Consider the following 27,500-nt stretch of genomic DNA (forward strand, 5'->3'; position numbering starts at 1 on the left):
CCCATATCTGTATTTTTTTTTAATTATTTTTTTTGTCTGTCAGTATCTGTTATATCAGTTTTTGTCTCTGTGCTTGCAGCCTTCTCTATCATTTTCTCTCCTTACTTTTTTCACTCCCTCTCTCTTCCTCTCTCTCGTTTCCACCTCACCCTCTCTCTCTCTCTCTCTCTCTCTCTCTCTCTCTCTCTCTCTCTCTCTCTCTCTCTCTCTCCTCTCTCTCTCTCTCTCTCTCTCTCTCTCTCCCTCTCTCCCCTCTCTCCCTCTCTCTCCCTCTCTCTCCTCTCCCTCTCTCCCTCTCTCTCCTCTCCTCTCTCTCCCTCTCTCCTCTCCCTCTCTCCCTCTCTCTCCCTCTCTCCTCTCTCCCTCTCTCCTCACTCCCTCTCTCCTCTCTCCCTCTCTCCTCTCACTCCCTCTCTCCTCTCTCTCCCTCTCCTCTCTCTCCCCCCCTCCTCTCTCCCTCTCTCTCCTCTCTCTCCCTCTCTCTCCCTCTCTCTCTCTCTCTCTCTCTCCCTCTCCCTCTCTCTCTCTCTCTCTCTCTCTGTCTCTCCCTTTCCCTCTCTCCCTCTCTCTCTCTCTCACTCTCCCTTTCACCCTCTCTCTCTCCCTTTCCCTCCCTCTCTCTCCCTCTCCTCCTCTCTCTCCCTCTCCTCCTCTCTTTCTCCTTCTCCCCCTCTCTCCCTCTCTCCCTCTCTCCCTCTCTCCCTCTCTCCCTCTCTCCCTCTCTCCCTCTCTCCCTCTCCTCCCAACCTCCCCCGCATCTGTACCTTACACTATCGGCACTTCTGTTGTCAAGTAGCCTGGTAGATAAGTTGTTCCTGGTGAGTGAGTGAGTGAGTCAGGAGGCCGATACAGATAACAGATAACGGTTATCAGTTGGACAGGATTTCCGGAACTTTGCCCCAACGAAATCGTGCATATCTGATTGTGCTTATCGATTTAATGCGTAACGGAAGGCGAATGCTAAAGTGTCGTGCGTTACATGTGGTTACATGGTGATAGGAAATTATCTTTTGTAGGCCTATCAGTTCGTTGCTGATTAACCGGATTGTCATGGGAAGGGTTTGTATGGGAGGAAGGACATGTTTTGGTCACATCCTCTTTTTCTTCCCCCTTTCATCCTCTTCCTCTTCTTCTTATTCCCCCTCTCATCCTCTCCCTCCTTCTTATCCCCCCTCTCATCCTCTCCCTCCTTCTTCTTATCCCCCCTCTCATCCTCTCCCTCCTTCTTATCCCCCCTCTCATCCTCTCCCTCCTTCTTCTTATCCCCCCTCTCATCCTCTCCCTCCTTCTTCTTATCCCCCCTCTCATCCTCTCCCTCCTTCTTCTTATTCCCCCTCTCATCCTCTCCCTCCTTCTTCTTATTCCCCCTCTCATCCTCTCCCTCCTTCTTCTTATTCCCCCTCTCATCCTCTCCCTCCTTCTTCTTATTCCCCCTCTCATCCTCTCCCTCCTTCTTCTTATTCCCCCTCTCATCCTCTCCCTCCTTCTTCTTATCCCCCCTCTCATCCTCTCCCTCCTTCTTCTTATCCCCCCTCTCATCCTCTCCCTCCTCCTTCTTATCCCCCCTCTCATCCTCTCCCTCCTCCTTCTTATCCCCCCTCTCATCCTCTCCCTCCTCCTTCTTATCCCCCCTCTCATCCTCTCCCTCCTTCTTCTTATTCCCCCTCTCATCCTCTCCCTCCTTCTTCTTATCCCCCCTCTCATCCTCTCCCTCCTTCTTCTTATCCCCCCTCTCATCCTCTCCCTCCTTCTTCTTATCCCCCCTCTCATCCTCTCCCTCCTCCTTCTTATCCCCCCTCTCATCCTCTCCCTCCTTCTTCTTATCCCCCCTCTCATCCTCTCCCTCCTTCTTCTTATTCCCCCTCTCATCCTCTCCCTCCTTCTTCTTATCCCCCCTCTCATCCTCTCCCTCCTTCTTCTTATCCCCCCTCTCATCCTCTCCCTCCTTCTTCTTATCCCCCCTCTCATCCTCTCCCTCCTTCTTCTTATCCCCCCTCTCATCCTCTCCCTCCTTCTTCTTACCCCGCTTCTCCTCCTCTCCCTCCTTCTTCTTATTCCCCCTCTCATCCTCTCCCTCCTTCTTCTTATCCCCCCTCTCATCCTCTCCCTCCTTCTTCTTATCCCCCCTCTCATCCTCTCCCTCCTTCTTCTTATCCCCCCTCTCATCCTCTCCCTCCTTCTTATTCCCCCTCTCATCCTCTCCCTCATAAATGCCAATAACACAGGCAAGATACACTGTTCTCTCCTGCTACAGTTTATACATTTAACTCGCTTTTCAAAAATACGAACTTTTTACTCCGCATCGTGCATAAACCTTATCATTTGCTCTAAGTGGAGGCTATGATTTGCAGAGGAAAAAAAACTGGATTACATTTTCATTGCATGTTATTGCATATAGTCTTGCGCTTTAGAATCGTGCTGTGCTTGTGATATGTCTATTATTTAGTTTCATATTTTAGTTTTAGTTTTGTTTTTTCTCTTCTCTCTCTCCTCTCGACGGGTAAACCCTTTGTCAAAATAGCAGGGAGAAATAAGCACGCGCACTCCCTGCCGTCATTATGCAGCATCCTGTAAACCTGCGAATGACCTTGAGTCGACAGTAGGGTATTGCTGGGAGAGGAAGAGGCTGCCATGGTTTTGATACATCATTGGTTTTCGTATGGTAGAATTTATTATCTAGATTGTCCTCGAAACTAAATTAGTGTCTACACGTAAATGGATGTAACCCTTCATATCAAATGGTGAAGGTTTAGTAGAGATACAAAAGGTGTTTGTAACTGCACTGCCTGTTGCTGGCCAAAGCGGTGTGAACTGGTATGTCGTCAGGCCGAACGCCCGGCCTGACGGCCCGGCTCTTCTGAGGATCTAACAGGCCTCGAGTCGTTTACCCTTTTGTAAAAAAAAAAAAAATAAAATAAAAAAAAAAATCAATTAGTCTCTGTATCTATATCTGTCTCTGTGTGTCTCTCTCCCTCTCTCTCTGTGTGTGTGTCTCTCTTCCTCTCTCTCTCTCTGTGTGTGTCTCTCTTCCTCTCTCTCTCTCTGTGTGTGTCTCTCTTCCTCTCTCTCTCTCTGTGTGTGTCTCTCTTCCTCTCTCTCTCTCTGTGTGTGTCTCTCTTCCTCTCTCTCTCTCTCTGTGTGTCTCTCTTCCTCTCTCTCTCTCTCTGTGTCTCTTCGTCTCTCTCTGTGTGTGTCTCTCTTCCTCTCTCTCTCTCTGTGTATGTCTCTCTTACTCTCTGTGTGTGTGTGTGTGTGTCTCTCTTCCTCTCTCTCTCTGTGTGTGTGTCTCTCTTCCTCTCTCTCTCTGTGTGTGTGTCTCTCTTCCTCTCTCTCTCTGTGTGTGTGTCTCTCTTCCTCTCTCTCTCTGTGTGTGTGTCTCTCTTCCTCTCTCTCTCTCTGTGTGTGTCTCTCTTCCTCTCTCTCTCTCTGTGTGTGTCTCTCTTCCTCTCTCTCTCTGTGTGTGTGTCTCTCTTCCTCTCTCTCTCTGTGTGTGTGTCTCTCTTCCTCTCTCTCTCTGTGTGTGTGTCTCTCTTCCTCTCTCTCTCTGTGTGTGTGTCTCTCTTCCTCTCTCTCTCTCTGTGTGTGTCTCTCTTCCTCTCTCTCTCTGTGTGTGTGTCTCTCTTCCTCTCTCTCTCTCTCTGTGTGTCTCTCTTCCTCTCTCTCTCTGTGTGTGTCTCTCTTCCTCTCTCTCTCTGTGTGTGTGTCTCTCTTCCTCTCTCTCTCTCTGTGTGTGTCTCTCTTCCTCTCTCTCTCTGTGTGTGTCTCTCTTCCTCTCTCTCTCTGTGTGTGTGTCTCTCTTCCTCTCTCTCTCTGTGTGTGTGTCTCTCTTCCTCTCTCTCTCTGTGTGTGTGTCTCTCTTCCTCTCTCTCTCTGTGTGTGTGTCTCTCTTCCTCTCTCTCTCTGTGTGTGTGTCTCTCTTCCTCTCTCTCTCTGTGTGTGTGTCTCTCTTCCTCTCTCTCTCTGTGTGTGTGTCTCTCTTCCTCTCTCTCTCTGTGTGTGTGTCTCTCTTCCTCTCTCTCTCTGTGTGTGTGTCTCTCTTCCTCTCTCTCTCTGTGTGTGTGTCTCTCTTCCTCTCTCTCTCTGTGTGTGTGTCTCTCTTCCTCTCTCTCTCTGTGTGTGTGTCTCTCTCTCTCTCTCTCTCTGTGTGTGTGTCTCTCTTCCTCTCTCTCTCTGTGTGTGTGTCTCTCTTCCTCTCTCTCTCTGTGTGTGTGTCTCTCTTCCTCTCTCTCTCTGTGTGTGTGTCTCTCTTCCTCTCTCTCTCTGTGTGTGTGTCTCTCTTCCTCTCTCTCTCTGTGTGTGTGTCTCTCTTCCTCTCTCTCTCTGTGTGTGTGTCTCTCTTCCTCTCTCTCTCTGTGTGTGTGTCTCTCTTCCTCTCTCTCTCTGTGTGTGTGTGTGTCTCTCTTCCTCTCTGTGTGTGTGTGTGTCTCTCTTCCTCTCTGTGTGTGTGTGTGTCTCTCTTCCTCTCTGTGTGTGTGTGTGTCTCTCTTCCTCTCTCTGTGTGTGTGTCTCTCTTCCTCTCTCTCTCTGTGTGTGTGTCTCTCTTCCTCTCTGTGTGTGTGTGTGTCTCTCTTCCTCTCTCTGTGTGTGTGTCTCTCTTCCTCTCTCTGTGTGTGTGTGTCTCTCTTCCTCTCTCTGTGTGTGTGTGTCTCTCTTCCTCTCTCTGTGTGTGTGTGTGTGTCTCTCTTCCTCTGTGTGTGTGTGTGTGTCTCTCTTCCTCCCTCTCTCTGTGTGTGTGTCTCTCTTCCTCTCTCTCTCTGTGTGTGTGTCTCTCTTCCTCTCTCTCTCTGTGTGTGTGTCTCTCTTCCTCTCTCTCTCTCTGTGTGTGTCTCTCTTCCTCTCTCTCTCTCTGTGTGTGTCTCTCTTCCTCTCTCTCTCTCTGTGTGTGTCTCTCTTCCTCTCTCTCTGTGTGTGTGTGTCTCTTCCTCTCTCTCTGTGTGTGTGTCTCTTCCTCTCTCTCTGTGTGTGTGTCTCTTCCTCTCTCTCTGTGTGTGTGTCTCTTCCTCTCTCTCTGTGTGTGTGTCTCTTCCTCTCTCTCTGTGTGTGTGTCTCTCTCTCTCTGTGTGTGTGTCTCTCTCTCTCTGTGTGTGTGTCTCTCTCTCTCTGTGTGTGTGTCTCTCTCTCTCTGTGTGTGTGTCTCTCTCTCTCTGTGTGTGTGTCTCTCTCTCTCTGTGTGTGTGTCTCTCTCTCTCTGTGTGTGTGTCTCTCTCTCTTCCCTGTGTGTGTGGTCTCCCTCTCTCTCTTGTGTTCTATCTCTCTCTCTCTGTGTCTCTTCCTCTTTCTCTCTCTCTGTGTGTCTCTTCCTCTTTCTCTCTCTCTGTGTGTCTCTTCCTCTTTCTCTCTCTCTGTGTGTGTCTCTTCCTCTCTCTCTGTGTGTGTGTCTCTTCCCTTCTCTTCTCTTGTGTGTCTCTTTCCTCTCTCTCTGTGTGTGTGTCTTCCTCTCTCTCTGTTTGTGTCTCTCTTCCTCTCTCTCTGTGTGTGTCTCCTCTTCCTCTCTCACTCTTGTCCTCCTCCTCTCTCTCTCTCTCTCTGTGTGTGTCTCTCTCTTCCTCTCTCTCTGTGTGTGTGTCTCTTCCTCTCTCTCTGTGTGTGTGTCTCTTCCTCTCTCTCTGTGTGTGTGTCTCTTCCTCTCTCTCTGTGTGTGTGTCTCTTCCTCTCTCTCTGTGTGTGTGTCTCTTCCTCTCTCTCTGTGTGTGTGTCTCTTCCTCTCTCTCTGTGTGTGTGTCTCTTCCTCTCTCTCTCTCTCTCTGTGTGTCTCTTCCTCTCTCTCTGTGTGTGTGTGTCTCTTCCTCTCTCTCTCTGTGTGTGTCTCTTCTCCTTCTTCTGTCTCTCTCTCTCTGTGTGTGTTTCCCTCTCTTCCTCTCTCTGTGTGTCTTCTCTCTCTCACACTCTCTCTCTCTATGGTGTCTGTTCCTCTCTCCTCTCTCTCGCTCTCATCCTGGTGTCGCTTCCTCTTCTCTCCTCTCTCTGTTCTCCTTCTCTCTCCTTCTCTCTCTCTCTTCCGTGTCGCTCTCTCTCCTTTGTGTGTCCTCTCTCACACTCTCTCTCTCTGTGTGTCTCTCTTCCTCCCTCTCTCTCTCTCTGTATCTCTCTTCCTCTCCTCTCTCTCTGTGTGACTCTCTGTGTGTCTCTCTTCCTTTCACTCTCTCTCTCTCCCTCTCTCTCTGTTCTGTCTCTCTCTGGGTTACCTCTCTTCTCTCTCTGTCTCTCTCTCTCTCTGTCTGTGTGTGTCTCTCTTCCTCTCTCTGTGTGTGTGTCTCTCTCTCTCTCTGTGTGTGTGTGTGTCTCTCTCTCTCTCTCTTTTTCTCTTTCTCTGTTTTTGTTTTTCTTTGTCTCTCTGTGTGTGTGTCTCCTCTCCTCTCTCTCAGTTGTGTGTGTCTCTTCCTCTCTCTCTGTGGTGTTTCTCTCTCTCTCTGTGTGTGGTCCCTCTTCCCTCTCTCTCTGTCTGTGGTGCCTCTCTTCTCTCTCTCTGTGTGTTGTCTCTTCCTCTCTCTCTCATCTCTCTCTCAGTGTGTCTCTTCCTCCTCTCTCTCTCTGTGTGGTTTCTCTTCCTCTCTCTCTCTTCCTCTCTCTTCCTCTCTTTCCTCTCTCTGTCTCTGGGTGTCTCTCTCTTCCCTCTCTCTCTCTCTGTGTCTCTCTTCCTCTCTCTCCTCTCTCTCTTTCTTTCTCTTCCTCTTCCTCTCTCTCCTCTCTCTCTGTCTCTCTCTCTCTCTCTCTCTCCTTATCTTTTTTCTTCCCCTGCTCATCTATATTCCCTCCTTCTTCTTATCTCCCTCCATCTCAGACTCTGTGTCTGCCCTCCTTCTTTGATCCCTCTCTCTCTTCCCTACCTCTCTCTTATTCCCCCTCCTACCCTCTCCCACTCTTCTTCTCTACCCCTTTTTCTTCTCTCTCTCTGTCTCTTCTTAATCCCCCTCTACTTCTCTCTTATCTCCCTCTCATCTCTCTCTCTCTCTCTCTTCTTCTCATCCTCTCCTCCTTCATCTATCCCCCCTCTCCTCCTCTCCCTCCTTCTTCTTATTCCCCACATGCTCATCCTCTCCCTCCTTCTTATTATTCCCCCTTCATCTCTCTCTCCTTCTTCTTATTCTCCTCCTCCCTCTCTCTCCTTCTTCTTATTCTCCTCCTCCCTCTCTCTCCTTCTTCCTTATTCTCCCTCTCAGCCTCTCCCTCCTTCATCCTCTCCCTCTTCTTCTTATCCCCCCTCTCATCCTCTCACTCCTTCTTCATATTCTCCCTCTCATCCTCTCCCTCCTTCTTTTATTCCCTCCCCTCCTTCTCTTTATTATTTCCCCTCTCCATACTCTCTTCTTAATTCCCCTTCTCATCTCTCACTTCTTCTTCTATACATTCCCCCTCTCATTCCTCACCCATCTTCCCTTCAATCCTCTTCCCTCCTTCTTCTTTTCCCCCTTCATCCCTCTCCTCCTTCTTACTTATTCCCCTCTCATCCTCTCCCTCCTTTCTTTAATTCCCCCTCTCATCCTTCCTCCTCTTCATATTCCCCCTCCTCAATCTCTCCCTCCTTCTTACTATTCCCCCTCTACATCCTCTCCCCCTCTCATCCCTCTCCTCCTTCTACTTAATTCCCCCCTTCATCCTCTCCTCCTTCTACTTATCCCCCCCTCTTCATCTCTCCCTCCTTCATCTTATTCCCCCTCTCACCTCTCACCTCCTTCTTCTTATCCCCACCTCTCCCCCCTTCTCCTCTCCTCTTCTTCTTATTCCCCCTCTCATTTATTCCCCCCCCTTCGCTCCTTCCCCCTCTCATCCTCTCCCTCCTTCTTCTTAATTCCCCCTCTCCCTCCTCCTCCTTTCTTATCCCCCCCTCTCATCCTCTCCCTCCTTCTTCCTCCCTCCTTCCTCTTATCCCCCTCTCATTTATCCCCTCTAACCTTCTTCTTATCCCCCCTCTCATCCCTCTCCCTCCTTCATCTTATCCCCCTTTCCGTCTTCTTATCCCCCCTCTCATCCTCTCCCTCCTGTGCTTCTATCCCCCTCTCCTCCATCCCCTCCTACATTCTTATTCCCCCTCTCATCCTCTCCTCCATCTCTTCATCCCTCTCTCCTCACCTCCTTCTTCTTTATCCCCCTCTCATCCTCTCCCTCCTTTATCCCCCTCTCACCTCTCTCTCTCCCTCCTTCATCGTATCCCCCTCTCATCTCTCCCCTCCTTTCTTATCCCTCCTCTCACTCCTCTCCCTCCCCCTCTCATCCTCTCCCTCCTTCATTCTTATTTCCCCCTCTCATCCATCTCCCTCCTTCTTCTTATTCCCCCTCTCTATCCTCTCCCTCCTTCCAACTTAAACCCCTCTCATCTCTCCATCCTTTCTTATTCCCCTCTCATCCTCTTCCCTCCTTCTTCTTCTTCCCCCCTCTTCATCTCTCCATCCTTCTTCTTATCTCCCCCTCTCATTCCTCTCCCTCCTTCTTCTTACTTCCCACCTCTCGCCCTCTCCCTCCTTCTTCTTATTCCCCCCTCTCATTCTCTCCCTACTTTCTTCTTATTCCCCCTCTCATCCTCTGCCCTCCTTCTTATTATCCCCGCCCTCTCATCCTCTCCCTCCTTCTTCTTATCCCCCCTCTATCCTCTCCCTCTCTCCCTCACTTTGCTTCTTATTCCCCCTCTCAACCTCTCCCTCATTCTTCTTATTCCCCCTCTCACTCCTCTCCCTCCTTCTTTAATATCCCCCCTCTCTTCCTCTCCCCTCCTTCTTCTTATCCCCCCTCTCCATCCTCTCCCTCCTTCTTCTTATCCCCCCTCTCTCCTCTCCCCTTCTTTTCTTATCCCCCCTCTCTTATTCTCTCCTCTCTCCTTCTTATCCCCCTCCATCCCTCTCCCTCTTCTTCTTATCCCCCCTCTCATCCTCTCCCTCTCTTCTTCTTATTCCCCCCTCTCATCCTCTCCCTCCTTCTTTTATCTCATCCTCTCCCTCACTTCTTCTTATCCCCCCTCTCTTCTTCTCCCTCCTTCTTTTACGCCCCCCCTCTCATCTATAGCCCTCTCCTTCTTCTTATCCCCCCTCTCATTCTCTCCCTCCTTCTTTCTTTTTCCTCTCCCTCCCCTCCTTCTTATCACCCCCTCTCAGCCTCTCCCTACTTCTTCTTATTCCCCCGCTCATCCTCTCCCTCCTTCCTTCTTATCCCCCTCTCATCCCTCCCCTCCTTCTTCTTTGCCCCCTCTCATCCTCTCCATCCTTCTGATCTTTATCCCCCCTCTCATCAATAACCACAGGCAAGATACACTGTTCTCTCCTTGCCTTAATTTAACTCCCCTTCATCCTCTCCCTCCTTCTCTTGTATCCCCCCTCTCTTCTCTCCCTCCTCTTCTTCTTATCCCCCTCTCATCCCCTCCCTCCTTCTTACTTATACCCAACTCTCATCCTCTCCCTCATAAATGACCAATAAACACAGGCCTAGATACACTGTTCTCTCCTGCTACAGTGTCAATAGATCACTCTCGAACTTTTTATCCGCATCGTGCATAAACCTCTTATCAATTTGCTCTAAGGGAGGCTATGGATTTGCAGTAGGAACCAAAAAAAATGGATTACATTTTCATTGCATGTTATTGCATATAGGCTTGCGCTTTAGAATGATATGTTCCTATTATTTAGTGTCACTATTTTAGTTTTAGTTTTGTGTGTTTCTCTTCTCTCTCTCCTCTCGACGGGTGGCTCTCTTGGCAAAACTAGCAGGGAGTAATAAGCACGCGCACTCCACCTGCCGTCTATTATGCCTGCATTCCTGTTAAACCTGCGAATGACCATTGTAGTCGTACGTCGGGTATTGCGGCGGAGAGTAAAGATGCTGCCTTGCGTTTTGATACATCAATTGGTTTTCGTATGGGTTTAGAATTTATTATCTAGATTGGTCCTAGAAAACTAAAATTTAGGTGTCTACTCGTAAATGGATGTAACACTTCATGAGTAGCGGATACAAACAAAGGTGTTTGTAACTGCACTGGCCTGTCTTGCTGGCCACAAAGCGTGTGTGTGACTGGTATGTCGTCTAGGCGGCCCGCTCTTCGGAGGATCTAAACAGGACTCGAGTTCGTTTACCCTTTTGCAAAAAAAAAAAACAAAATAAATAAAAACAAAAATCTCCAATGAGTTCTAGTATCTATATCTGTCTATGGTGCTGGATCCTCTCCCTCTCTCTCTGTGTGTGTGTCTCTCACCCTCTCTCTGTGTGTGTGTGTCTCTCTCCCTCTCTCTGTGTGTGTGTGTCTCTCTCCCTCTCTCTGTGTGTGTGTGTCTCTCTCCCTCTCTCTGTGTGTGTGTGTCTCTCTCCCTCTCTCTGTGTGTGTGTGTCTCTCTTCCTCTCTCTGTGTGTGTGTGTCTCTCTTCCTCTCTCTGTGTGTGTGTGTCTCTCTCCCTCTCTGTGTGTGTGTGTGTCTCTCTCTTCCTCTCTCTGTGTGTGTGTGTCTCTCTTCCTCTCTCTGTGTGTGTGTGTCTCTCTTCCTCTCTCTGTGTGTGTGTGTCTCTCTTCCTCTCTCTGTGTGTGTGTGTCTCTCTTCCTCTCTCTGTGTGTGTGTGTCTCTCTTCCTCTCTCTGTGTGTGTGTGTCTCTCTTCCTCTCTCTGTGTGTGTGTGTCTCTTCCTCTCTCTCTGTGTGTGTGTCTCTTCCTCTCTCTGTTCCCCTCCCTGTGTGTCTCTCCTCTTCTGTGTGTGTGTGGCTCCCTCTTCCTCTCTCTGTGTGTGTGTGTCTCTCTTCCCCTCTCTGTGTGTGTGTGTCTCTCTTCCTCTCTCTGTGTGTGTGTGTCTCTCTCCCTCTCTCTGTGTGTGTGTGTCTCTCTTCCTCTCTCTGTGTGTGTGTGTCTCTCTTCCTCTCTCTGTGTGTGTGTGTCTCTCTTCCTCTCTCTGTGTGTGTGTGTCTCTCTTCCTCTCTGTGTGTGTGTGTGTCTCTCTTCCTCTCTGTGTGTGTGTGTGTCTCTCTTCCTCTCTGTGTGTGTGTGTGTCTCTCTTCCTCTCTGTGTGTGTGTGTGTCTCTCTTCCTCTGTGTGTGTGTGTGTGTCTCTCTTCCTCTCTGTGTGTGTGTGTGTCTCTCTTCCTCTCTCTGTGTGTGTGTCTCTCTCTCTCTCTCTGTGTGTGTGTGTCTCTCTCTCTCGTGTAGTGTGTGTGTCTCTTCCTCTCTCTCTCTGTGTGTGTGTCTCTTCCTCTCTCTCTGTGTGTGTGTCTCTTCCTCTCTCTCTGTGTCCTCTCCTTTTTTTCCCTCCCCTCTCCCTCCTGTGTCTCTTCCTCTCTCTCTGTGTGTGTGTTGTCTCTCTTCCTCTCTCTCTGTGTGTGTGTCTCTTCCTCTCTATCGTGTCGTGATGTGTGTCTCTCTTCCTCTGTGTGTGTGTGTGTGTCTCTCTTCCTCTGTGTGTGTGTGTGTGTCTCTCTTCCTCTGTGTGTGTGTGTGTGTCTCTCTTCCTCTGTGTGTGTGTGTGTGTCTCTCTTCCTCTCTGTGTGTGTGTGTGTCTCTCTTCCTCTCTGTGTGTGTGTGCGGTACCTCTATTCCGCTCTGTGTGTGTGTGTGTCTCTCTCCCTCTCTCTCTGTGTGTGTGTCGCTATCTCTCTCTCTCTGTGTGTGTCTCTTCCTCTCTCTCTGTGTGTGTGTCTCTCTCTCTCTCTCTGTGTGTGTCTCTTCCTCTCTCTCTCTGTGTGTGTCTCTTCCTCTCTCTCTCTCTCTCTCTGTGTGTCTCTTCCTCTCTCTCTCTCTCTCTGTGTGTGTCTCTTCCTCTCTCTCTCTCTCTGTGTGTGTCTCTCTTCCTCTCTCTGTGTGTGTGTGTGTGTCTCTCTTCCTCTGTGTGTGTGTGTGTGTCTCTCTTCCTCCCTCTCTCTCTCTCTCTCTGTGTCTCTCTTCCTCCCTCTCTCTCTCTCTCTCGGTGTCGCGATGCCTTCCTGACTCATCTCTCTCGTCCTCCTCTCTACTCTCTCTTCCTCCCTCGCTCTCTCCTCTTCCTCCCTCTCCATCTCTCTTCCTCTCTCTCTCTCTGTGTGTCTCTTCCTCTCTCTCTCTCTCTCTGTGTGTGTCTCTTCCTCTCTCTCTCTCTCTGTGTGTGTCTCTTCCTCTCTCTCTCTCTCTCTGTGTCTCTCTTCCTCTCTCTCTCTCTCTCTGTGTCTCTCTTCCTCTCTCTCTCTCTCTGTGTGTCTCTCTTCCTCTCTCTCTCTCTGTGTGTATCTCTCTTCCTCTCTCTCTCTCTCTCTGTGTGTATCTCTCTTCCTCTCTCTCTCTCTCTCTGTGTGTCTCTCTTCCTCTCTCTCTCTCTCTGTGTGTCTCTCTTCCTCTCTCTCTCTCTCTGTGTGTCTCTCTTCCTCTCTCTCTCTCTCTGTGTGTCTCTCTTCCTCTCTCTCTCTCTCTCTGTGTCTCTCTTCCTCTCTCTCTCTCTCTGTGTGTCTCTCTTCCTCTCTCTCTCTCTCTGTGTGTGTCTCTCTTCCTCTCTCTCTCTCTCTCTCTCTCTCTCTGTGTGTCTCTCTCTCTCTCTCTCTCTCTCTCTCTCTCTCTCTCTCTCTCTCTCTCTCTCTCTCTCTCTCTCTCTCTGTGCCTCGCTCAAAAAAGTTCCATGTTTCACCAATGGGTACATTTTTCTCATTATTTTTTCTAGAAGAAAGACAAAACATTCCTCCGAAAAAAGACTTGTACACAAATTAATTGGAAGATTAGGCGTTGTGAAATACGGAGAGGGTTTTTGCTGCCGATTTTTTCTGCCCAATTTACTTTAAGCTATGACATGCGTGCGTAAAAAGCGATCCTATTATTACAGGAAGTCCAGACGAAGAACAATATTATTTGATTCTTAGATATTTAGATTTGCTATAATAAGTACAAATGGCAGTGACAGTGTTTTTGGAGATCTGTTAATACATATGTTTTATCATTACCCGTGGGAGCACATAAGGAATACTGGCAAGATTTTTTTTTGCAACAGTAACAAATCACTCTGACTGCCTTCTAGTTCCCAAAATTTAATTATTGTCAGATAATGTATTCATGCTTGATAGGCTCACCTTACTGCATAAATAACTTCATATTACTCTCTCTAGCACACCAGGAGGCAACACGCTCTCTGCTGCAGAACACACCTGCACTATGCTGTGCTCTCTGTCCCGCTCCGTGCCACAGGCGTGCGCCGCCCTCAAGGCCGGGAAGTGGGACAGGAAGTTCTACATGGGAACCGAACTCTATGGGAAGACTCTCGCCATCGTCGGCCTCGGCAGGATCGGCAGAGAGGTGATGTGGAGAATTTAGAGGGAGATCTATTGATTGATTTGTTTACTTATATTGTGATACATGGCCCCTCTTCTTACTGTTTTCTCACGAGAGACGAGCTTAATCGCATTTCGAAATTGAACGAATTGTCTCGCCACAGGTTGCCAAGCGCATGCAGTCCTTCGGCATGACCACCATCGGCTACGACCCAATGATACCCAGTCACGTGACCGCGGAATGGGGCGTCGAGTCCATGTCGCTGGAGGAGCTGTGGCCCCGTGCCGACTACATCACCGTGCACACACCGCTCCTCCCTCACACGCGCAACCTCATCGGCGCGGAGGTCCTAAGCAAGTGCAAGCCAGGCGTCCGCGTCGTCAACGTCGCCCGCGGTGGCATCGTGGATGAGGCGGCGCTGCTGGCGGCCCTGGAGGATGGCAGGTGCGGAGGGGCAGGCCTCGATGTCTTCCTGGAGGAGCCCCCGACGGACCTCACCCTGTGCCAGCATCCAAAGGTACGGTGTTGGCTCTCCTCTGTACGGAAGGCCTCTTCCATTCTGAAACCCTGGGGGACATTCCACGGAGGGGCGATCTGAGCATGGCGGTCTCATCTAAAAGACTGTTTTCTGTCCCCAATCCCGCACATGCAGGTGATCTGTACGCCTCACCTTGGAGCCAATACGAAGGAGGCGCAGCGTCGCGTCGCCTGTGAGATCGCCCAGCAGATGGTGGATATGGTGCAGGGGAAGCCCTTGGTGGGAGTCATCAATGCCCCGGCTCTTACGAACGCCACGAGCGACGTCTGTAAACCATGGATCGAGTTGGCGCAGTCCTTAGGCTACCTAGCCCACCGGATCTCGCAGCCCACTGACACACCTTCCCTCTCCATTTCTCTTCATTTATATGGTGAGTATGAATCTAAATAGAAATAGAAATAGAAATAGAAATGGCTATTCCATCCCGCTACTACATGTTTTAACTGTATGCTGTGGTGTGTAAGGGATATGTTAACCTTGTTATACACTAACGCTTGCAAATAACATGCAAAACCATATGGAATCGGCTACCAAAAGGGGTTTGATCCTTTATCCACGTAATCCTGTTCTTCGTGTAGGCGCCGGAGTGTCCAAAATGAAGACGTTCCTCGGTTCGGCTGTTCTCGTGGGGCTTCTGAAGGAGATGGCGAGCTCGGACATTAACCTGGTGAACGCCCCGTTACTGGCGCAGGAGATGGGGGTCACTGTTACCGTAGACGACCATCCCGAGGGCTGCCCTTCTATCGCTGCTGCAGGTCACGAGGCCATGGAGGTCAAAGTCACCAGAGGACTCAATTCACACACACTTTTAGGTAAGTTAAATGACGATAAAGTGTCCGTTTGGCATTTGTAACATTATTAGAAATCGTCTAAACGAACACGATGGAGCGTAAGGTATATGAAAAGTATATGAAAACAGTACAAATGTTTTAGATATACGGCATTAACAAAACAAGAAAAAGAAATGTATTAGGTTTTCTACTAACACGAAACAAAATCGAACTGTTAGACAAATTTTACTCCTCTCATTCCAGGCAACGTGTCCGGCGGCCAGGCCACTCTGTACGGTCTCGACGGGTGCGTCTGGGAGGCAGGACTCACGCTCGGGCGCAACATGCTCTTCTTCACCGCCTCCCCCGGGGCCTCCCCACTCGCAGCCATTGCCACACAGCTGGCCAGCCTTCAGGCCTCCCTCACCTCCCTCTCCTCCTCCGTGCCCAACACCAAGGAGTCCTGGCACGTGGCGAGGACACAGGCTGCTGTCGACCTGAAGAGCGCCATTCCGAACGCCCGCCTCGTAGCCCAGGTCTCCTTCTAATCGAGAAGGTTTCCCGGGATGCCAATGTGCGAGATCACGTTGGCTCTTTAGGATGTCGCCTTCACTTGCTTCATTGCTTCTAGTTGAGGGTGAAGTGAAACGGTGCAGGGCCGATCTTGCTGTTTCTTAATGACTCGTGTATTTCATTTCATATTCATAATGGTACCATTCGAATATAGTTTTCTCTTTATGCATTGGCTACCCAGTTGTTTGATAATGTATGTATATAATCATGTATTGTTATGTTAAACGGTTTATAATATTATAACGATTTAATTTTGTTTTCTCTATATTGTTTGAAAAGTTTTGATGTAAGTTACATTCGAATTGCTTAGTAATTCTTATATCCATTTGTTCCACTCTGACCGGGAGAGCACTGCGTGTCTCGCATATTTTTTTTTATTTTTTTTTATAAATATGAAATAAAATTGTTTTTCAAGAATTTCTTTCATATCCTTTTTATTTTTAGTACTGGAAAGTTTTGCGTGAGAGGTTTCGTAAGTTTTTAAAAGAAACTGTCAAAAATTATGTATTTATTTAGTATTAAATATGACACAGTTCAATCCTAGAGGTAAAATCATATCACATAAACATGAATCAAACAGAAAATCAAGATCCCTTCTAACAGTTTATCATACTATTTACATATATATGTGTGTGTATGTGTAAATCTCAAATGACATGAATAATAGTTATAGTTGACATTTTGTGAAAGTAAAGGACGGATATATGTACTTGTGCAAATATGAAGGCCATACAGCTAGTGCCCAGGAGTGAAATTTTGAATTTCACTCAAATCTTAACATTTTATTTTTCCCCCTGTAACTAACTAAAAACAATCTTTTTAACTGATAACCTAAAAAGGCATGGAATCCACGTTACTGCATTACATAAACTGATGTCAGATTGGACGGTATTACGCAGTATAGTTTGGCAAATAGCCTTCTCCCATAATGCCATTAAAACCGTTAAGAAACCTATCTTGAAAGGTTTCTTCAAGAGGTTTCATCTTGAAGGAAGAATAGCAATCTAGGATATTAGGAAACCTTCTAAAGCGTCAGACTAAAGGAAAGTTTTCAATGAAAACCTTTTTAGCTGATAACGTGATATCACAATACTAAACCCTATGGAAAATTTACTAACGATATATGGATCACTAATTTTAATCCAGGTGTCCCACTAAATCTGACAGATAAATTTTATGCAGGTTTACGGCCCTAGATTTACCGTTACGCAAAGTAACCACGTAATTAAGGCACTAACAGGAGGGTGGGAGGGGGACACCATTGACACTTAGACCCCATCCACACTGGCGACATTTGCTCGATGTAATGTCAGAAATCTTTCTTTGTTGCATTTATTGGCTATCAACCAGCGGTACGTGCCAAGGTCATTAAGCCAATGGTTCCATTTTATGTCAGAAATGGGAACAAACAGGGTCTATAGAGTCAGTCGGCTATGCATAGAGGAATTCCTGTGGCGAATCACACGGTCAGACTTGACTTAACGTTTTTTTTTGTTTGTTTGTTTGTTTGTTTGAGAGAAAGGAAAACAGGAAAACTAATATGTTTGAGTTATAGGCTATGAATTTACAGACATGTGCTGATCGGTACCTATATTCTTTGTGCGCGTAGTATGTGTGATGGCATATATGCGTGCATTTCTCAGAACGTGCTTTTGTGTGTATTCCATAAAAACAAGCTTGTTCGCTCACAAAAGCATACGTTTTGAAAATAAAATGTGTGTTTTTTTTGTGGTTGTTTGTGTCTATATATGTATACACACACACACACACACATACACACAAACACACACACACACACATGAACTCATATATGATATATACACACCTATATATATATATATATATCATAATATTATATATATATATAATATATATATATAATAATATATATAATATTATAAATATATATATAGTATATATATAGTATATATTATATATAAGTATATATAAAATATGTTTAAATATATAATATATAATATATAAGTATATAATATAGGTAGATATGTTAATATATATATTATATAAATCCTATATCGTGTATATATATATATATGTATAAATATATTTATATGTATAATATATAACTATATATATAATATATATATATATAAATATATAATATAAATATAATAAATAGAGAGAGAGAGAGAGATAGGAGGGGAGAGAGAGAAGAGAGAGAGAGATGAGCGGAGAGAGAGAGAGAGAGAGAGAGAGAGAGAGGAGAGAGAGAGAGAGAGAGGAGAGAGAGAGAGAGAGAGAGAGAGAGAGAGAGAAGAGAGAGAGAGAGAGAAGAGAGAGAGAGAGAGCGGAGAGAGTTTTATAAGGGAGGTTTGTAAGGGAGTTTTGTGAGGGAGTTTTATATGGGAGTTTTATAAGGGAGTTTTGTAAGGGAGTTTTATATGGGAGTTTTATAAGGGAGTTTTGTAAGGGAGTTTTATATGGGAGTTTTATAAGGGAGTTTTATAAGGGAGTTTTATAAGGGAGTTTTGTAAGGGAGTTTTATATGGGAGTTTTATAAGGGAGTTTTATAAGGGAGTTTTGTTGGGAGGTTTATTAAGGGAGTTTTGTAAGGGAGTTTTATAAGGGAGGTTTGTAAGGGAGTTTTGTGAGGGAGTTTTATATGGGAGTTTTATAAGGGAGTTTTGTAAGGGAGTTTTATAAGGGAGTTTTATAAGGGAGTTTTGTAAGGGAGTTTTATATGGGAGTTTTATAAGGGAGTTTTATAAGGGAGTTTTATAAGGGAGTTTTGTAAGGGAGTTTTATATGGGAGTTTTATAAGGGAGTTTTATAAGGGAGTTTTATAAGGGAGTTTTATAAGGGAGTTTTGTAAGGGAGTTTTATATGGGAGTTTTATAAGGGAGTTTTATAAGGGAGTTTTATAAGGGAGTTTTGTAAGGGAGTTTTATATGGGAGTTTTGTAAGGGAGTGTTATAAGGGAGTTTTATATGGGAGTTTTATAAGGGAGTTTTGTAAGGGAGTTTTATATGGGAGTTTTATAAGGGAGTTTTGTAAGGGAGTTTTATAAGGGAGTTTTATAAGGGAGTTTTGTAAGGGAGTTTTATATGGGAGTTTTATAAGGGAGTTTTATAAGGGAGTTTTATAAGGGAGTTTTGTAAGGGAGTTTTATATGGGAGTTTTATAAGGGAGTTTTATAAGGGAGGTTTGCTGGGAGGTAGATTAGGGGAGTTTTGTAAGGGAGTTTTATATGGGAGTTTTATAAGGGAGTTTTGTAAGAGAGTTTTATAAGGGAGTTTTATAAGGGAGTTTTGTAAGGGAGTTTTATATGGGAGTTTTATAAGGGAGTTTTATAAGGGAGTTTTATAAGGGAGTTTTGTAAGGGAGTTTTATATGGGAGTTTTATAAGGGAGTTTTATAAGGGAGTTTTATAAGGGAGTTTTATAAGGGAGTTTTGTAAGGGAGTTTTATATGGGAGGTTTATAAGGGAGTTTTATAAGGGAGTTTTATGAGGGAGTTTGGTAAGGGGGATTTATATGGGAGTTTTATTAGGGCGTTTTATAAGGGAGTTTTATTGGGAGTTTTATAAGGGAGTTTTGTAAGGGAGTTTTATATGGGAGTTTTATAAGGGAGTTTTATAAGGGAGTTTTATAAGGGAGTTTTGTAAGGGAGTTTTATAGGGGAGTTTTGTAAGGGAGTTTTATAAGGGAGTTTTATAAGGGAGTTTTGTAAGGGAGTTTTATATGGGAGTTTTATAAGGGAGTTTTATAAGGGAGTTTTATAAGGGAGTTTTGTAAGGGAGTTTTATATGGGAGTTTTATAAGGGAGTTTTATAAGGGAGTTTTGTTGGGAGGTTTATTAAGGGAGTTTTGTAAGGGAGTTTTATATGGGAGTTTTATAAGGGAGTTTTGTAAGGGAGTTTTATATGGGAGTTTTATAAGGGAGTTTTGTAAGGGAGTTTTATATGGGAGTTTTATAAGGGAGTTTTGTAAGGGAGTTTTATAAGGGAGTTTTATAAGGGAGTTTTGTAAGGGAGTTTTATATGGGAGTTTTATAAGGGAGTTTTATAAGGGAGTTTTATAAGGGAGTTTTGTAAGGGAGTTTTATATGGGAGTTTTATAAGGGAGTTTTATAAGGGAGTTTTGTTGGGAGGTTTATTGAGGGAGTTTTGTAAGGGAGTTTTATATGGGAGTTTTATAAGGGAGTTTTGTAAGGGAGTTTTATATGGGAGTTTTATAAGGGAGTTTTGTAAGGGAGTTTTATATGGGAGTTTTATAAGGGAGTTTTGTAAGGGAGTTTTATATGGGAGTTTTATAAGGGAGTTTTGTAAGGGAGTTTTATATGGGAGTTTTATAAGGGAGTTTTGTAAGGGAGTTTTATAAGGGAGTTTTATAAGGGAGTTTTGTAAGGGAGTTTTATATGGGAGTTTTATAAGGGAGTTTTATAAGGGAGTTTTATAAGGGAGTTTTGTAAGGGAGCTTTATTTGGGAGTTTTATAAGGGAGTTTTGTAAGGGAGTTTTATATGGGAGTTTTATAAGGGAGTTTTATATGGGAGTTTTATAAGGGAGTTTTATAAGGGAGTTTTATAAGGGAGTTTTGTAAGGGAGTTTTATATGGGAGTTTTATAAGGGAGTTTTATAAGGGAGTTTTATAAGGGAGTTTTGTAAGGGAGTTTTATATGGGAGTTTTATAAGGGAGTTTTATAAGGGAGTTTTGTTGGGAGGTTTATTAAGGGAGTTTTGTAAGGGAGTTTTATATGGGAGTTTTATAAGGGAGTTTTGTAAGGGAGTTTTATATGGGAGTTTTATAAGGGAGTTTTGTAAGGGAGTTTTATATGGGAGTTTTATAAGGGAGTTTTGTAAGGGAGTTTTATAAGGGTGTTTTAGAGGGGAGTTTTGTAAGGGAGTTTTATATGGGAGTTTTATAAGGGAGTTTTATAAGGGAGTTTTATAAGGGAGTTTTGTAAGGGAGTTTTATATGGGAGTTTTATAAGGGAGTTTTATAAGGGAGTTTTGTTGGGAGGTTTATTAAGGGAGTTTTGTTGGGAGTTTTAGAAGGGAGTTTTATAAGGGAGTTTTGTAAGGGAGTTTTATATGGGAGTTTTATAAGGGAGTTTTATAAGGGAGTTTTATAAGAGAGTTTTATAAGGGAGGTTTGTAAGGGAGTTTTGTGAGGGAGTTTTATATGGGAGTTTTATAAGGGAGTTTTGTAAGGGAGTTTTATATGGGAGTTTTATAAGGGAGTTTTGTTGGGAGGTTTATTAAGGGAGTTTTGTTGGGAGTTTTAGAAGGGAGTTTTAGCGTGTGTGTGTTTGAGTTTGTGTGTGCTTGAGTGTGTATTTGAGTGTGTGTGTGTGTGTATATATGTATGTATATTTGTATATATATGCATATTTATTTGTATATGTAAATGTATATATATATATTTTTTTTTTTTTTTCTTTTTTTTTTTCTGAAGATAACGCAGCAGATAATTTTTAGTGAATACACAAATAAATATGTCATAACTACTGCTTCAAACAATCAGCTAGCCATGATGAACAGTATTCCAAAAAAAAAGGACAAGCCAATGCAGAAAATACTTACGCGCATTTTGGAATCAGCTGGTTGTGATGTAATGTCGAGAGAAGAGCCACCATTGCAGCGGTCGTAAATCTTCTTGATAACAAGCAATGTCAGTAAAGGCGCGGGCGTGAACAGGGTTGCTGCTGCCGGCACAGCTGAAATGCAGATTCTGTGGTTAATAAATGCAGAATCCGAGTTCATTGGATAAATGTTTCCTAGACTATGCTATTATTGATCATAAAGATTGCCAGGAAGTACTACTGCACGGGGGAAAAATGAACTTAGTAATGACATGGCAATTGTTCGAATGAATATACATTTTTAGACGATATACATACACATGAACTGTAAAAAAAAAGAGAAATTGGAAAAAAACGTAGCAACTACAAAAAAAAAACACATACACTTAAACATCTAAAACGAATCATCGCTTTTATGCCTCCGAAAGGACTACAATGTTTGAAAATCAAAACAGACAAGTCTCCCATATAATAAAGACTCCGCTCTCTCTCGTCACTTTTATAGATGAAAGAAAACGAAACGACACTCAAATATTTGGGGTGACTCACCGGCGGAAATTTCCCCGGCTGGGGACGCAAGAGTGACCTGGAGGATGATGAGGGCAATAGTGTAGTTCTGGACTCCGGTCTCCACGCTGATCGCGATCACTTCCCGCGGCGACATCCTGAACAGGAAGGCGATCACCATTCCCGAGACGTATCCCAAACTAGGGAGGGCGATTCCCGATACAAGCATCTGTCAAAGTTAATGTAGAAAATGGTATGCATGCAGTAAATGGAATGCATAACTAACCTTTCTGACAAGGATATGAACCACTAACGCTTAAATTACATGGGATGTATAAAGGGATATATGTACATTTATGGCACCACACCCACACACCCCCCCCCCTGCCAACCCCACACACACACCACACCCACCACCCCACCCCCACACACCCCCACACCCACACACACACACACACCCATATATATCTAAAGACTATATATTTAAATACTATATGTATATTATATATATATGTGTGTGTGTGTGTGTGTGTGGTGTGTTGTGAGTGTGTGTGTGTGAGTGCTGTCTAATCTATATATTTATATATATATCTATGATATCTATATATATATATATATATATATACACACACACACAATGCAATACAAAACACACACACAAAGATAAACCCACACACGAAACACTTGGCTAACTTACCCTCCAAGTGAAGATCTCGAACACATAGAGGTAAGCGTAGATCCCGAAAGTGAAGATGAATATCAGGTTGAACGCAGACATCGGAGTTAGAAGTTTCTCAAAGTATTTCAAAGACCTATGGAAATAAGAATAATTATTTGTGAATGCATTTACAAATACGGACGCTTGCAATTTATCTCCCTCCACACACATACGCACACACACACACAAACACACACACACACACACACACACACGCATACACACAAACACAAACACACAAAACCCCTTCCTCTCTTTCATACACACCCATACACACACACCCACACACACACACACCCACCCACCCACACACACACACAAACACACTTAAACACACACTTAAACACACAAGCAAACAAACGCACTTAAACACACACACAAACAAACACACACACAAACAATCAAAAGACCCCAAGAAAACTACAAAACAAAAAACAAAAAACAAAAACAAACCACATATCATTAACTCCACCAAACGCAACCAATCAACCACCACCACCATCAACCTCATCTATTTTCCTTCGCCATTGCAAAGGTAAACCCCAAACCCCGCACATACTTGGGAAAGAAGATCTGGATCAGAATGCCGATGCCACACGGGACGATGAGGGTGACAACTGTGATGAATATGTCGAGGAAGGGAATGGTGAACTCCCCGTCTGCCAGAATCACGGGCCCGATCACCAACACCCAGAACGGCACGGCAGCTGGAGAGAGAGAGAGAGAGAGAGAGAGAGCGGAGAGAGTTTTCGCCCCCCCATAAGGGAGGGAGTGTTGTTAAGGGAGTATTTTGTACGGGGGCGAGTTTTATATGGGACGTTTATAAGTGAGTTTTATAAGGGAGTTTTTATAAGGAGTGTTGTTACTGGGAGTTTTATCTGGGGAGTTTTATAAGGGAGTTTTATAAGGGAGTTTTGTTGGGAGGTTTATTAAGGGAGTTTTGTTGGGAGTTTTAGAAGGGAGTTTTAGCGTGTGTGTGTTTGAGTTTGTGTGTGCTTGAGTGTGTATTTGAGTGTGTGTGTGTGTGTGTGTGTGTGTGTGTGTGTGTGTGTTTGTGTGTCTTTGTTTGCGTTGTGTTTTTGTGTTTGTATTCGTATATGATTTTATTGTGTAAAAGATTGTCAATTAGATTTATGAATAAGGGATGTTACATTACCTATTTTTCCTAATAGCCAATAGTAAAGCTAAATACGGGCTATGCAACAATTACCATCTTGGTTTACTTTATTATGTAGCAATGATACTAGAAGTGTGATAGTATAACTTGGGGCAAACCTCATCTTTCCTTGCAGTATAAAAACCCTGATTTCGTCCCCTACCCCCCCCTTCCCTTCTCCGTTGGCCATACTGTTTTAATGCACTACCCTTTTATATTAATAGTTGCGAGCCAAGAGGGGTGCAGACGATCCCAGGAAATTCACGGGCTCTGATATCCCGAGAATTCATGATAGATCATTTCCTCTCTCTGTTTTCCCCTCTCTCTCTTTCTAATTCTCTCCTTTTCTCCCCTTTTCTCTTCCTCCTTCTACTCCCCCCCCCCCTCCTTCCTCCCCTTCCTCCCTTTCCCCAATCCCCCGCCCTGCCCCACCCCGCCCCGCCCCTCTCACAAGCCCAATCCTAACCCCCTTACCCTCTCCCCCTCCCCTTCCCCCCTCCAACCCCTACCCCCCAACCTCCCCGACGACATACCGAAAGCAGTGACGGTGGAAATGAAGGTCATCATGATGGAGAGGTCGAGCGATCCCCCCAGCAGGTGCGTCCACATGTTCGAGGCTCCTCCCCCGGGACAGCTGCCGTTGAGAAAGAGACCCAGGCGGAGGAGCTCGTCGTCCGGGAACAGAACCAAACCCAAGAGGAAGGAGATCTGGGGAAGGCGCGGAAGGGTGCTACTTAGTGCGTCGGTTCCCTACGCGGAGGGATACGTGTATGTGTGTGTGTGTTTGTGTGTGTGTGTGTGTGTGTGATTGTGTGCTGTATGTGTATGTATGAGATGCATTGTATTTGTGTGTGTATGCGTACGTATATATGTTTGTTTGTAGGTATGTACTTGTGTTGGTGTGTGTTTTTGTCTGTGTGTGTATGTGTATGTGTGTGTATGTATGTGTATGTGTGTGTGTGTGCATACTGTATATTTATTGAAAACCTATCTAACATTCGTTATTCTCAAAAAATATGTGTATATTAGAAATTGTACTATGTTATATATATCCAAACATTTTAAAGTCTGCAATGCTTTTAAGGCATTACGGATTTTCATCGGATTACTAAAGAACAAATCCAAGGAACATTATTTCCCCAATACTAATGTATATTGAATCCTATCTCATCACATTAAAACTGCACTAAAAGCAAACATCATTTTTTTTCACCAAGTTTAGTATAAGTCGTCTCATATTCCATTAATTTTAGTCTTGATTCCACCACCCTGTCCAAATCATCCAGAATAAAAAAAAAAAAAAAAAAAAAAGACAGAAAGAAAGAAAGAAAGAAAAAAAAAAAAAACACGCAAAATATTCCCATCCTTCAAGTAATCTCAGTGAGTGACTCTCCACTATTTCAAATATTCAATAAAATCGCAAGAAAATTCCGAAAGCCACGTGGGAATAGACAGTAGGTGTGAGGTCGTAAGTTTTGCTTTGATTGCACCTCCAGCAGTAAAAAGAATCATCAAGATTTTTCACAAATAGCAATAAACATTTGGTGACATGTAGTTGTTAAGACGGTGGAGAGGAAAATGACGAGGCATAAGCTGCTTCGAAAAAGGGGTTATGAAAGTGAGGTTAATATCTATCTCGACCTGTAAACAATTCCTCGGAGAGGTGCGATTGAAGGCTTCTTAGCGCTCAATTGACGAATATTAATCTTTTTATGGCATCAATGGGGAAAATGTCTTTCACACGCTCTTCAGAAATATGTTATCTTAGAGTTGCGACACTGGGTTCTGGGTACTGAGCGGCCATAGCATTATTCTATAAGCATAGGTTCTCTGTGACCCAGGAAAGGGGATTCGAAGCTTTCTACCGAGGATTCAATTCTTCTTGTATGATTCAGAGAAAAACATTATATATCTATAGTCGTATCAAGTACCGTTTATTTCGGATATGCATTGGCTGTGTATGTATATTGATCTATTTATTTATCCATTGTTATCACTATTCTCTATCTTCTCTCTCTCTTTCTAGATCTCTCTCTCTCTCTCTCTCTTCTATAGTTTACTCTCTACTATCTCTATTCACCTCTCTCTCGTTCTCTCTTCTACACACCACCACACACACGCTACACATATATATATTATATATTATATATATATATAATATATTTATTATATATAAGTATATATATATGTGTGCTTTATATATATATTATATAATTATTTTATATATTTAATTATAAGTATATATTAGATGTTTATACGATATATATGAGTGTGTGTGTGTGTGTATGTATATATATATGTAGTGTTTATTGGTTTTGCGTGTGTGTGTGTGTGTATGTGCATGTATATCCGTATGTACATAAGGGAACTCTAGAGCTTTTTAATCGGGGAGGAGGTGGAGGAAGTTATGTATTTCTTTACATCGGAAAAATGAATTCGATAGCTCGCCATAAACATGATACGTTTGACATGCGTCCTTCCCTTCTTTGTTCTGTGTATCAGTAAATACGGATTTATGAGACTCTGTTTATGAAGGTTCGCCACTGCCTATACAGGACAGGAACGTGTGGCAACCCTTTACTTCAGCTTCTTTCATATAACGGAAATTACTCTGTTGCTCATTAAACAAGGAAGAGAAAATCGTTATAGAAATGATTCTGGTTGTATATCAATCATCTTCTTTATTTTGTGAGTGTGTATTCAATTTCTGGCCGTACCTGATTGGGGAAGGAGACTCAAGAAAAGATAAAATAAGTCAATTAATGAATGAGTTCCTGCCTTTGGACAATTAACAAACACCATTTCGATCTTTACTTGTTTTCTCATGAATCGAAAATAATAGAGCAGTTTAGTCCAAACCTTCTTCATTGTTAAGAAAATACAACCTAATGTAAAGTCAGGAAGATACTAAATGTACATCTCTCTCATTTTTACCGTCATTAAAAATTTATAAAGTGGATAAAACAATCAGTCCAAAAAAAGAAGAAGAAGAAGAAGAAAAAAAAAACTAATTGATAGATACATTGGTAAATAAATTCGGACCAATTCCTTACGCACGTACATCCCCCCCCCCACCCCATCCACCCACCCATCCCTTCCCCGCATCGCAGAGAAGGGGAAACACACGATACTCACCACTGGCATGAGAACATACTGGCAGAAGACGCCCACGCCCGGACCTATCGGCTTCTTGATGATTCCCTTGACGATGTTCAGGTCCAACGTGGCGCCCATGATCAGGTAGAGGATGGCCACGAGCACCGCCATGAGCCACGTGAAAATGTCGTTCAGTTGCTGATACGAGAGTAACACCGTCATCTTCATGTTGCCGCTGGCGACACTCTGCAACGGAACCGAAAGGATTGCGTTGGATAGGATTGAGAGACGCGTTAGAGAGTTAGACGTTGAAACAGGGTGATACGAAGAGAGGAACAAAGTAGAACGAGTAACGAAGGGTGAGCAACGGGGTTTAGGGTGAAATGTTCTCTAGTTGAGATTTAACTAATCCGAAATGGGAGGTTGGTTTCGAGGTAGAGTGCTAGCTTTGCAATTGCTAGGTCTCAGGTTCACGTGTGGCTCGGTGCCTCGCAGTTGACTCCGCTCTGAGGGAATACTAGCATCAGCTGGGTTAAAATCAGGGCGAAAAGGAACAGGCCAGCGTGGGACATAATCGCTAAAATTAGCTCCACTGCAGACATTCCCACTCCCGCCACTCGGAAATGGAACCAACTTTTTTTTTATCAATTGGATGCTTTAGCAGTCTAGCTATAGTTCATTCCATGGATTATAGCTAGACTAAACTGATACTGGTTTCAGGTAACAACTCTTGAAAGGATTTTTGGATGGGATTCCTATTTGGCTCCGAAGGATATTAGAACACAAATCAAGTCCTGGTCATTTCTTTCGACTTCATTTTTTATGCCAGACTATAGTTGATTTGAAATCACTAGGTAAGGATAATTGAGTAACGATCGGCATAGTCTGCATGATCTTTTGAATTATTGCTGAATCTATGCTTTATACTTCATAATTCAGTTTTATTATTTGATCATCAATGAATCAGCAATTGAAAAATTGGTATTGGACATTTAAGAATTGAGTTTTAGGATCTCCATCAGGGAAGAATAAAAGTGTGATGATCAGTTATCGCTAATATATTCTAACCTAATCTATATACATAATTTTTTCCTTTTTTCTTTCGTTCTTACTTTTTAAAATGAGTTTATAAGTAGCTTGTAAGTAGTCCAACCCAATGCTTCCAACAAAACCATAAACTTACCTTATTGAATTCGTCAAACAGCGTGACATTGAGCGTGTTGTAGCCTATGAAGAGGGCGCTGATGTTGACATGACCAGAATGCGTGAAATTGTCGTCCGAGTCTCCCTTTGCTGCCTCACTCGCTGCCGTCACTATCGCCACCATCTTGGGGGAAATAGGGAAAGGAAATTCGTGCTTTGAGTTCGATTTCCTTGTTCGAAAAATGATACGATCTTTTCATACTGGAACAAAT

General features: G+C 44.1%; 2 protein-coding genes across 2 annotated transcripts in view; one reads left to right on the forward strand and one right to left on the reverse strand.

Moving 5' to 3' along the window:
* LOC122249407 (D-3-phosphoglycerate dehydrogenase) overlaps window positions 1-15,479 on the forward strand; it is a 17,134-nt gene extending 1,655 nt beyond the window's left edge. The window contains exons 3-7 of the mRNA XM_043010227.2: window positions 13,025-13,211; window positions 13,351-13,704; window positions 13,840-14,095; window positions 14,304-14,537; window positions 14,760-15,479. Coding sequence (XP_042866161.1) covers window positions 13,025-13,211; window positions 13,351-13,704; window positions 13,840-14,095; window positions 14,304-14,537; window positions 14,760-15,043 — 1,315 coding nt within the window. The 3' untranslated portion in view covers window positions 15,044-15,479. The remainder of the gene's footprint in view (window positions 1-13,024; window positions 13,212-13,350; window positions 13,705-13,839; window positions 14,096-14,303; window positions 14,538-14,759) is intronic.
* Window positions 15,480-15,602: 123 nt separating this feature from the next.
* Window positions 15,603-27,500, reverse strand: part of LOC122249408 (ileal sodium/bile acid cotransporter) — a 36,430-nt gene continuing 24,532 nt past the window's right edge. The window contains exons 4-11 of the mRNA XM_086552389.1: window positions 27,269-27,412; window positions 26,125-26,331; window positions 23,523-23,697; window positions 22,393-22,540; window positions 21,813-21,927; window positions 21,158-21,344; window positions 20,610-20,743; window positions 15,603-15,608 (exon numbers count right to left, since the gene is read on the reverse strand). Coding sequence (XP_086408515.1) covers window positions 15,603-15,608; window positions 20,610-20,743; window positions 21,158-21,344; window positions 21,813-21,927; window positions 22,393-22,540; window positions 23,523-23,697; window positions 26,125-26,331; window positions 27,269-27,412 — 1,116 coding nt within the window. The remainder of the gene's footprint in view (window positions 15,609-20,609; window positions 20,744-21,157; window positions 21,345-21,812; window positions 21,928-22,392; window positions 22,541-23,522; window positions 23,698-26,124; window positions 26,332-27,268; window positions 27,413-27,500) is intronic.

Source organism: Penaeus japonicus, unplaced genomic scaffold (genome assembly GCF_977035675.1).
Source record: "Penaeus japonicus unplaced genomic scaffold, GWHDUDI00000001_assembly GWHDUDI00000026, whole genome shotgun sequence".
NCBI classification, from domain to species: Eukaryota; Metazoa; Arthropoda; class Malacostraca; order Decapoda; family Penaeidae; genus Penaeus; species Penaeus japonicus.